This window comes from Oncorhynchus mykiss, chromosome 9 (assembly GCF_013265735.2).
Source record: "Oncorhynchus mykiss isolate Arlee chromosome 9, USDA_OmykA_1.1, whole genome shotgun sequence".
NCBI classification, from domain to species: Eukaryota; Metazoa; Chordata; class Actinopteri; order Salmoniformes; family Salmonidae; genus Oncorhynchus; species Oncorhynchus mykiss.
The window spans coordinates 10,031,377-10,043,401 of NC_048573.1; the positions used below are offsets into that span (position 1 = coordinate 10,031,377).

Genomic DNA, 12,025 nt, shown 5'->3' on the forward strand with positions numbered 1-12,025 from the left:
CCCTCCAACTGTCCCCTGTCACAAACCCCACCAACTGGCCTCCGTCACCAACCCCACCAACAGGCCCCCGTCACCAAACGCCTGTCACCAACACCATCAACTGGCCCCTGTCACAAACCCCACCAACAGGCCCCCGTCACCAAACGCCTGTCACCAACACCACCAACTGGCCCCTGTCACAAACCCCACCAACTAGCCCCCATCACCAACGCCTGTCACCAACCCCACCAACTGGCCCCCGGCATAAACCCCACCAACTGGCCCCCGTCACAAACCCCACCAACTGGCCCCTGTCACCAACCCCACCAACTGGCCCCCATCACCAACCCCACCAACTGGCCCCTGTGAAAAACCCCACCAACTGGCCCCCGTCACCAACCCCACCAACTGGCCCCTGTCACCAACGCCTGTCACCAACCCCACCAACTGGCCCCCGTCACCAACCCCACCAACTGGCCCCTGTGAAAAACCCCACCAACTGGCCCCCGTCACCGACCCCACCAACTGGCCCCTGTCACCAACCCCACCAACTGGCCCCTGTCACCAACCCCACCAACTGGCCCCCGTCACAAACCCCACCAACTGGCCCCCGTCACCAACCCCACCAACTGGCCCCTGTCACCAACCCCACCAACTGGCCCCTGTCACCAACGCCTGTCACCAACCCCAACAACTGGCCTCCGTCACCAACCCCACTAACAGGCCCCCGTCACCAACGCCTGTCACCAACGCCTGTCACAAACCCCACCAACTGGCCTCCGTCACCAACCCCACCAACTGTCCTCCGTCACCAACCCCACCAACTGTCCTCCGTCACCAACCCCACCAACTGGCCTCCGTCACCAACCCCACCAACTGGCCTCCGTCACCAACCCCACCAACTGGCCTCCGTCACCAACCCCTCCAACTGTCCTCCGCCACCAACCCCACCAACTGTCCTCCGTCACCAACCCCACCAACTGTCCTCCGTCACCAACCCCACCAACTGTCCTCCGTCACCAACCCCACCAACTGTCCTCCGTCACCAACCCCACCAACTGTCCTCCATCACCAACCCCACCAACTGTCCTCCGTCACCAACCCCACCAACTGTCCTCCGTCACCAACCCCACCAACTGTCCTCCGTCACCAACCCCACCAACTGTCCTCCGTCACCAACCCTAACCAACTGTCCTCCGTCACCAACCCCACCAACTGTCCTCCGTCACCAACCCCACCAACTGTCCTCCGTCACCAACCCCACCAACTGTCCTCCGTCACCAACCCTAACCAACTGTCCTCCGTCACCAACCCCACCAACTGTCCTCCGTCACCAACCCCACCAACTGTCCTCCGTCACCAACCCCACCAACTGTCCTCCGTCACCAAACCTAACTAACTGTCCTCCGTCACCAACCCCACCAACTGTCCTCTGTCACCAACCCCACCAACTGTCCTCCGTCACCAACCCCACCAACTGTCCTCCGTCACCAACCCCACCAACTGTCCTCCGTCACCAACCCTAACTAACTGTCCTCCGTCACCAACCCCACCAACTGTCCTCCGTCACCAACCCCACCAACTGTCCTCCGTCACCAACCCCACCAACTGTCCTCCGTCACCAACCCTACTAATTTTGCCATGGAGTGGAGAACAAAGTGAGCTGTTTGAAGTTTTTCATTTGATATCTGAGTGTCAACGATCAGCGAAATCAATGGGGGCCGCCGGGCGGTAATTCAATCATGATTACTACAAGTTTAGATAGCTGGCCACTAGACTAACTTAGCGATGTAAAAACAATGCAGCTGACGTAGCTAATTGAGTGACTATCAGTGACTGACATAACGGCAGAAAACGGTCGATGAGTAACCAAATTTAGAAATGACACCTTGTGTTTTCTACTATTCCAACTCACAACAGTAAGTTGAGACCACCGACGACTGAGTAAGAAAACACACACATACACTTGGCCATGTTCTGTTATCATCTCCACCCGGTCATCCCACATATGCTCTCTCTAATTCTCTCTTTCTTTCTCTCTCTCAGAGGACCTGAGCCCTAGGACCATGCCCCAGGAATACCTGACATGATGACTCCTTGCTGTCCCCAGTCCACCTGACCGTGCTGCTGCTCCAGTTTCAACTGTTCTGCCTTATTATTATTCGACCATGCTGGTCATTTATGAACATTTGAACATCTTGGCCATGTTCTGTTATAATCTCCACCCGGCACAGCCAGAAGAGGACTGGCCACCCCACATAGCCTGGTTCCTCTCTAGGTTTCTTCCTAGGTTTTGGCCTTTCTAGGGAGTTTTTCCTAGCCACCGTGCTTCTACACCTGCATTGCTTGCTGTTTGGGGTTTTAGGCTGGGTTTCTGTACAGCACTTTGAGATATCAGCTGATGTACGAAGGGCTATATAAATACATTTGATTTGATTTGATTTGACATACACACAATTAAAGTCATAGGAAGTATTTCCGATATGTTCAATAAGGCAGTAAATGTACAGTGAATATATAGTAAAATATACCGTAAATGTACAACCGACCATCAACACTAGAAGGCAGCAAAGAGCCACATGATGTTAAAACATTATCGCCAATCATTTCCAATCTGGTGTGTGCTTGTGTGTGAGTTTCTGTGTGACCTAGGTATCCTATTTTCAGATCTTTGTCAACTCCTTACCTCCTTAGCTCCTTACCTCTGTCTCGGGAAACAAGAAAGACCTAAAAGGCTAAAAGAAAGAGAGAGAGAACCAACCTCCTTTTTGTCTTACTGTCACAGCTGACTATACTACCATGTCCCAGCTCCACTATGTCCATGTTTCCACGTTATTAAGGGCCTGTCAGAGGTGCTACCATGTCCCAAATCCACTAGGTCCACGTTGTCAGGGGCAACCACTGGAAGAAAGGAACTAGCATACCAGTATCCACGGTGTGTAGCCTACAGTATATCTACCATTGGCGCCAGGGACAGAGAGAGACGGAGAAGGGGAGAGAGAGAGAGAGAGACACAGACAGACAGACAGACAGACAGACAGACAGACAGAGAGAGAGAGACACAGACAGATAGATAGAGAAGGGGAGAGAGAGAGAGAGAGAGAGAGAGAGAGAGAGACACAGACAGACAGACAGAGAGAGATAGAGAAGGGGAGAGAGAGAGATGGAGAAAGAGAGAGAGAGAGAGAGACTGAGAAGGGGAGAGAGAGAGAGAGACGGAGAGAGAGAGAGATGGAGAAAGAGAGAGAGAGAGAGAGACTGAGAAGGGGAGAGAGAGAGAGAGACGGAGAAGGAGAGAGAGAGAGAGACAGAGAGAGAGAGAAAGACGGAGAAGGGGGGAGAGAGAGAGAGAGAGAGACGGAGAAGGGGAGAGAGAGAGAGACAGAGAGAGAGAGAGAGAGACACAGACAGACAGACAGAGAGAGATAGAGAAGGGGAGAGAGAGAGAGATGGAGAGAGAGAGAGAGACTGAGAAGGGGAGAGAGAGAGAGAGAGAGAGAGATAGACGGAGAAGGGGGGGAGAGAGAGAGACAGAGAGAGAGAGAGAGACGGAGAAGGGGAGAGAGAGAGAGAGAGACGGAGCCGGGGAGAGAGAGAGAGTGAGAGTGAGAGAGAGACAGAGAGACGTGTGTGTATCTGGTATGTGTGTGTGAGTGTCTGTGTGCTGATCAAGGGAGTCATTGATTTTAGGTTCAGATTGCAGATGGGAACAGGTAACACGATACAGTACTATCGAAATACAATATGGACTTTAACAGTCTGGAAAGGTTTGATGAAACGTTGATGTCAAAAAACAAACAACAATTTAAGAGGTAAAGCCTTTTACCATACTGGATAATGAGTAGCCTAAAGGTTATTCATACAAGTTGTCCTATGTAGGCCACACTTAATCAATAAGGCCCAGGGGGTCTAAGGGCTGTTTTTACGCAAAATCACCCTCCTTCCTCTGCCCTCTTATCGCTCTCTTCCTCCCCTCCCACCCACCTGATTCAATCAAATCGCCTCCGATGCTATGCGCTTAAAGTGTTTTCCTGTGACAGTAGAGCGAGAGAACCAGAAATGTGACAGCTCAGTCGTGTGGCAGGATTCAAGCAGAAAGACAGGCACCCAGGCCGGGCAGAAGCAGTGGGAGACGCCGCTGTAGACCACCGGAACGGAGGTAAATATTTCATTGGCCCGGGTAGAATACAGATGCATGGCATCAACGCTTGATCCGGTGTTGGTTCCACGGGATCCTTGAACGAGGCTCGCGTAGCCCACCGGATTTTGACGATGGGGTTTGTAAATCTTTAGAATCGAAACAGTTTTGACTGAGCGTCGCCGGTGAACAGAATAAATTCATGAATGAGTTGATAGATTAACTCATTAATTAATGTAATTGACATCCGTGTTTCGTGTATGCCGCGTCTGCCTGCAGCGTTATCATAGAATGAATGATCAGACGTTGTCACTCGTGAGCCGCCAGCTGGCAGAAGCGCCGGTAGAAGCAATGGATGTTACCGACAAATCCGTTTCGTTTCTTTTTAACGATCCGTTTAACCCTACTGTATCATATGTTTGGTACCTACTGCGTTTGGCTACAGTAGGCTAGATAAGGTGGTCGTTGTGGAGGCTAGCAACACGTCGGTTAAATTCAGAAAGCTGAAACCAAGGAAATTGAGACCCGTGACAGTCAAATGTTGTATTAGCTACTGCAGGTAACCACAGATACATATCAACTATTTGCTTTATTGTGATAAGGCTTATAAGGGACAACTACAGATGTTAATGCGATGTGTGTATGTTTGAACGAAAGAGTGGATTTGGCTTCACCACAACAAACATCCATTGATGGAAAATAAAGAGGAACCAGCAAAGAACGAAAACAGAAGTCAACCAGTGACAGTTTCGCCCAACAACCGTCTTAAACGGTATGTAGGTAGAAAACATTACCACATATGGATTTGCATTAGTATAAGCATCAAAAGTCCCAATGCAATTAAACCTCACGTTTCTATTCTGGAGTTATTACATACAACTGATCCGTCGTGTTGGATTTTTTTTTGTGTGTGTGTGTGTGTGATGTACTACAGTTGAAGTCTGAAGTTTACATACATTTAGGTTGAGTCATTAAAACTCGTTTTTCAACCACTCCACACATTTCTTGTTAACCATCTTGTGAAAAGTATGACATCTACTTTAAGCATGACACAAGTAACTTTTCCAATTGTTTGCAGACAGATTATTTCACTTATAATTCACTGTATCACAATTCCAGTGGGTCAGAAGTTTACATACACTAAGTTGACTGCATTTAATAAACAGCTTGGAAAATACCAGAAAATGATGTCATGGCTTTAGAAGCTTCTGATAGGCTAATTGACATAATTTGAGTCAATTAGAGGTGTACCTGTGGATATATTTCAATGCCAAACTTGCCTCTTTGCTTGACATCATGGGAAAATCAAAATAAATCAGCCAAGAAGACCTCAGCTGCAGGAGGGACTGGTGCACTTCACAAAATAGATAGCATCATGAGAATGGAAAATTAGGTGGATATATTGAAGCAGCATCTCAAGACAGCAGCATCAGTCAGGAAGTTAAAGCTTGGTCGAAAATTGGTCTTCCAAATGAACAATGACCCTAAGCATACTTCCATGTTGTGGCAAAATGGCTTAAGGACAACAAAGTCAAGGTATTGGAGTGGCCATCACAAAGCCCTGACCTCAATCCTATAGAACATTTGTGGGCAGAACTGAAAAAGTGTGTGTGTGAGCAAGGAGGCCTACAAACCTGACTCAGTTACACCAGCTCTGTCAGCAGGAATGGGCCAAATTTCACCCAATTTATTGTGGGAAGGTTGTGGAAGGCTACCCGAAACGTTTGACCCAAGTTAAATAATTTAAAGGAAATGCTACCAAATACTAATTGAGTGTATGTAAACGTCTGACCAACTGAGAATGTGATGAAAGAAACAAAAGCTGAAATAAATCACCCTACTATTATTCTGACATTTCACATTCTTAAAATAAAGTGGTGATCCTAACTGACCTAAGACAGGGAATTTTTACTAGGATTAAATGTCAGGAATTGTGAAACTGAGTTTAAATATATTTGGCTAAGATGTAAGTAGGATGCTGTAAACCAAGCTATTCCCTATAAAGTAATCTCCAACAAAAATAACTTCCGATGTGGAACTTCAAATTTAACCAAAATTGTTGGCACCCATGACTAATGGTTTCAATTTCATTTTCACCAAACTTACATGCACATATTTAATGAATGTATTGTTACAAATCAATTTGCAAGGTTGGTAGCCAACTAGTCTGCTAACGTTAGCCATACTGTCCTGCTAACGTTAGCCCTACTGTCCTGCTAACGTTAGCCCCACTGTCCTGCTAACGTTAGCCCCACTGTCCTGCTAACGTTAGCCCCACTGTCCTGCTAACGTTAGCCCCACTGTCCTGCTAACGTTAGCCCCACTGTCCTGCTAACGTTAGCCCCACTGTCCTGCTAACGTTAGCCCTACTGTCCTGCTAACGTTAGCCCTACTACCAGCCTGCTAACATTACGTTAGCACTGAATGAGTCAGCCAGCTAAGCCTTTCGCAAGAAGTCAATGTGGTGAGGAATTTACACGGTGGGACAGTCCCTATGCCTTACCCCAAAGAGTGAGAGTGGCACAAGTTGTGGACGAGGACATTTCAAACTGATGAACACTAACTGCCATACGAGACATTTCAAACTGTCCAGCTTTCCAGCCAAAATACCGGGATATTTAAAACTCCAACTACCTAACTGTCAACTGGCACTTTTCCTTAATAATCAAATATTGATCATCCATCTTTTCAGAACCTGTCGCCTTAGATCAACTTACGAAGCGCGAAGATTGAAGACAGAAGAGAGTCTGGTCACATTGTCTTCTCCCTCTCCTCCTTCTCCCAAGTCCTTTCCTCCAGTCCTCCTTCTCCCAAGTCCTTTCCTCCAGTCCTCCTTCTCCCAAGTCCTTTCCTCCAGTCCTCCTTCTCCCAAGTCCTTTCCTCCAGTCCTCCTTCTCCCAAGTCATTCAGTCCTCCTTCTCCCAAGTCATTCAGTCCCCCTTCTCCCAAGTCCTTTCCTCCAGTCCTCCTTCTCCCAAGTCATTCAGTCTTCCCTCTCCCAAGTCCTTCAGTCCTCCTTCTCCCAAGTCCTTTCCCTTTAAACAGCCACCATCATGGCTTCCAAACTGAATCCGAATGTCCTGTACGTCCAAGAACCACAGGAGTCTCACTCATCATTGGAAACTGACCACCTGGCGCAGCCCGAACCCGGTGAAGAGAGCTCCGATAGTGACGGAGAGCCAGATGAGACGGAGCAGAAGCTAATCCGGAAGGTGTCCACATCGGGGCAGCTACGTGCCAAGGTAGGATAGACAAGAATGCAAACAGACAAACGCATACAGTGTACACACGTACAGTAGTGAGATCTGTTGTGTTTTGCTTCATTGTGCTGTGGCACTATAGGCCTATTTGTGTCTTCATCATGAGAGCTTAAAGAGATTCTCCGGTACTTTTACAACTAAGGACCCTCTGAGCGAGTTGGTACTTTAAAATTGTGGAAGCCCTTAAAGAGATTCTACAGTACTTTTGTTTACTTTTTAGCCAGTAGTTCTGAAAGTAGCGCTCACGAGCTAAAAGTGGTCCACGGAAATTGCGTACTAAGTCACATACGCTGGGTGTACAAAACATTAAAAACACCTGTTCTTTCCGTGACAGATTGACCAGATGAATCCAGGTTAAATCTATGATCCCTTATTGATGTCACTTGTTAAATCCACTTCAATCAGTGTAGATGAAGGGGATGAGACAGATTAAATAAGGATTTTAAAGCCTTTGAGACAATTGAGACATCAATTGTGTATGTGTGCCATTCAGAGGGTGAATGGACAAGACAAAATATTCAAGTGCCTTTTGAACAGGTTATGGTAGTAGGAGCCAGACGCACCGGTTTGAGTGAGTGAAGAACTGCAACGCTGCTGGGTTTTTCACACTCAGCAGTTTCCCATGTGTATCAAGAATAGTCCACCACCCAAAGGACATCCAGCCACCTTGACATAACGGTGGGAAGCATTGGAGTCAACATGGGCCGGCATCCCTGTGGAATGCTCTGAATATTAGGAAGGTGTTCCTAATGTTTTGTAGACCCAGTGTATGTGTAGATATGTACATTGCTCTCTCATTTCACGATGCTGTGTGTGCATCTTGCTAGCTGTCACTCAAATGGCGAGGGGCTAAAGCTCATTGGTTGAACTCGACTTGCTAGGGGGCTGGCCCACGATGGGGGAAATGTAGGAAAAATGGTATAGCACAGCTTCCAGAAAAACATTTGCTTTCAAACGAGGGATTTTGTGGCTAATTGAGGTAAGACAGTAATTGTGCTCATAGATTATGCATGTATGAACTACACATTGACATGTCCAGCCCAAAGCGGGAGGTTTTAAAAATACTCATTAGTGGCCAAAGTTCAGGAGCATGTCTTTAACTGTGGAATTGATCCTGGTTAGGATAGTAGGCCTACTGTAGGTGTACTGATTTGTAAACACTCTCACACACACTCACTCACTCTCACTCTCTTACACACACTCACGTCTCACTAGTAAATTATTAATAATGTATTGTTGAATACGACATAAACCTTTGTTTGAGGTTGGTCAAACATTGACAGTGATTTCTGGGTTGAATTGTAACAGTTATTGATTGGTAGTCATAGATCAGGGTTCCCCAACAGGTGGCCCGTGGGCCAAATTTGGCCCGCAGGTGGTTTTATTTGGCCCGCCAAGTTTTCTAAGCAAAAAACTATAGATTTATTTATTTAAAGACTGTAAAAACAGGAAATCAGCTCCAAGTGATTTTAATTTTGGAAATCTATCTCCAAGTATTCCCACGCATAAAAAAAGAGTAGTTATTGTCTACAAACTTAAGCAAGTTTTGAAATTAATGTGTAGTCTATTATATCTGTTTGGGCTTCTTGCTGTGAATTTGATGTCTACAAATGATTTAGAATGATCTTCTGACCATCTACTCAAGAAAACATTGGCCTGTGGCTGAATCTAGTTGATGATCCCTGTCATAGTTCATCATGAATCAATATGAAGCCACACCTGTCACCTATATGTCGTTGTCATGGTTGTGTTTGTTCCTAAGAATTCTGATTCAATCAGTGACTCATTGTTGGTCAAATCCCAAATGATACCCTATTGACCTATGACCTACCTTTGACCAGAGCTATAGGGTGTATTTGAGATGGTTCGTCTGTCTGTCTTGGTCCAGGTACTCTTAAATCTCCTTCAGTCAGGGACAACGTCTATTGATTGCTGGTAGCCAATTGTGCGCCGCCCTGTGGGACTCCCAATCACAATCCAGATGTGATGCAGCCTGGATTAGAACCAGGTACTGCAGTGACGCCTCTTGTACTGAGATGCAGTGTCTTAGACCCACTGTTATGGTCACAGCCATTGGATTGCAAGCTGATAATCAGTATGGAGTCATGTCATGCCTAAAATGGTGTGCGTGTGTGTGTGTGCGCATATGTATGATAATTAGATTGTGTTTACCTGTGGTCAAGTGACCAGATTATCCTATTCATAGACCCAGGGATTTGGCCTTACCGACAACTATAGGCTGATTTGGACTAGAACTATTAATTCGTAAGTTACTGTTTACTATGCAGATGTTATTATTCAGTGTCCCTCAGGCTACGGCAGGCAAATACATATTTGGCTGCAAGAGAAGCCATTGCTCCTTCACCCATGAATATTTTTTAGTTTTTCCTCTGGGTTAAATAAGATAACATTTGGCATAAATGTAGTAATTCCTGTGAATAATGAATCTCTTTGTGAGGAATATTTCTCACAGTAAAGGAGCATCTCTGTCTCTACCTCCCCTGTCGTACAGTGACCACATACACTCTGCTCTTTGAGAAGCCATGTCTTTTTATATCTGCTGGTTTCTATTGACAATTGGTCACTCAGGCTGTACTTGGTAAGGATCTGTCTCTGCTTCGTATCTCTGACAGAGCAGAGATAATCAGACAATTCATATTCTCTCTCTCTCTCATCTATTTCAGAGAAACTTAATATTAGAGAACACATTGGATTCAGGGTAGAATCAGACGGGGAAGTGAAGGAGACATGGATCTATATATATTCACTTCCCAGTACTACGATTACAGGCTCAAAATGGCCAGAAACAAAGGACTTTCTTCTGAAACTCGTCGGTCTATTCTTGTTCTGAAAAAGGAAGGCTATTCCATGTGAGAAATTGCCAAGAAACTGCAGATGTCGTACAACGCTGTGTATTACTCCATTCACAGAACAGCGCAAACTGTCTCTAACCAGAATAGAGAGAGGAGTGGGAGGCCCCGGTGCACAACTGAGCAAGAGGACAAGTACATTAGTGTCTAGTTTGAGAAACAGACGCCTCACAAGTCCTCAACTGGCAGCTTTATTAAATAGTACCCACAAAACACCAGTCTCAACATCAACAGTGAAGAGGCGACTCTGGGATGCTGGCCTTCTAGGCAGAGTTCCTCTGTCCAGTGTCTGTGTTCTTTTGCCCATCTTAATCTTTTCTTTTTATTGGCCAGTCTGATATTTGTCTTTTTGCAACTCTACCAAGAAGGGCAGCATCCCGGAGACTGTGTATACAGTGGGGAGAACAAGTATTTGATACACTGCCGATTTTGCAGATTTTCCTACGTACAAAGCATGAAGAGGTCTGTAATTTTTATCATAGGTACACTTCAACTGTGAGAAACGGAATCTAAAACAAAAATCCTCTCACAGCTCTCACAGACCTGTTAGTTTTTCTTTAAGAAGCCCACCTGTTCTCCACTCATTACCTGTATTAACTACACCTGTTTGAACTTGTTACCTGTCTAAAAGACACCTGTCCACACACTCAAACAGACTCCAACCTCTCCACAATGGCCAAGACCAGAGAGCTGTGTAAGGACATCAGGGTTAAATTGTAGACCTGCACAAGGCTGGGATGGGCTACAGGGCAATAGGCAAGCAGCTTGGTGAGAAGGCAACAACTGTTGGCGCAATTATTAGAAAATGGAAGAAGTTCAAGATGACGGTCAATCACCCTCGGTCTGGGGCTCCATGCAAGATCTCACCTCGTGGGGCATCAATGATCATGAGGAAGGTGAGGGATCAGCCCAGAACTACACGGCAGGACCTGGACAATGACCTGAAGAGAGCTGGGACCACAGTCTCAAAGAAAACCATTAGTAACACACTACGCCGTCATGGATTAAAATCCTGCAGCGCACGCAAGGTCGCCCTGCTCAAGCCAGCGCATGTCCAGGCCCGTCTGAAGTTTGCCAATGACCATCTGGATGATCCAGAGGAGGAATGGGAGAAGGTCATGTGGTCTGATGAGACAAAAATAAAGCTTTTTGGTCTAAACTCCACTCGCCATGTTTGGAAGAAGAAGAGGGATGAGTACAACCCCAAGGACACCATCCCAACCGTGAAGAATGGAGGTGGAAACATCATTCTTCAGGGATGCTTTTCTGCAAAGGGGACAGGACGACTGCACCGTATTGAGGGGAGGATGGATGGGGCCATGTATCGCAAGATTTTGGCCAACAACCTCCTTCCCTCAGTAAGAGCATTGAAGATGGGTCGTGGCTGCGTCTTCCAGCATGACAACGACCCGAAACACACAGCCAGGGCAACTAAGGAGTGGCTCTGTAAGAAGCATCTCAAGGTCCTGGAGTGGCCTAGCCAGTCTCCAGACCTGAACCCAATAGAAAATCTTTGGAGGGAGCTGAAAGTCCGTATTGCCCAGCGACAGCCCCGAAACCTGAAGGATCTGGAGAAGGTCTGTATGGAGGAGTGTGCCAAAATCCCTGCTGCAGTGTGTGCAAACCTGGTCAAGAACTACAGGAAACGTATGATCTCCTTAATTGCAAACAAAGGTTTCTGTACCAAATATTAAGTTCTGCTTTTCTGATGTATCAAATACTTATGTCATGCAATAAAATGCAAATTAATTACTATAAAATCATACAATGTGATTTTC

General features: G+C 46.4%; 2 protein-coding genes across 2 annotated transcripts in view; both read left to right on the forward strand.

The window, feature by feature from the left end:
* LOC118966158 (proline-rich protein 2-like) overlaps positions 1-4,123 on the forward strand; it is a 5,165-nt gene extending 1,042 nt beyond the window's left edge. Inside the window, exons 2-3 of the mRNA XM_036989245.1 lie at positions 1-942; positions 4,020-4,123. The exon at positions 1-942 is cut by the window's left edge and continues 537 nt beyond it. Of these exons, the coding sequence (XP_036845140.1) occupies positions 1-942; positions 4,020-4,123 (1,046 nt within the window). The remainder of the gene's footprint in view (positions 943-4,019) is intronic.
* LOC110531426 (diacylglycerol kinase delta) overlaps positions 3,973-12,025 on the forward strand; it is an 81,013-nt gene continuing 72,960 nt past the window's right edge. The window contains exons 1-2 of the mRNA XM_036989246.1: positions 3,973-4,138; positions 6,810-7,359. Coding sequence (XP_036845141.1) covers positions 7,171-7,359 — 189 coding nt within the window. The 5' untranslated portion in view covers positions 3,973-4,138; positions 6,810-7,170. The remainder of the gene's footprint in view (positions 4,139-6,809; positions 7,360-12,025) is intronic.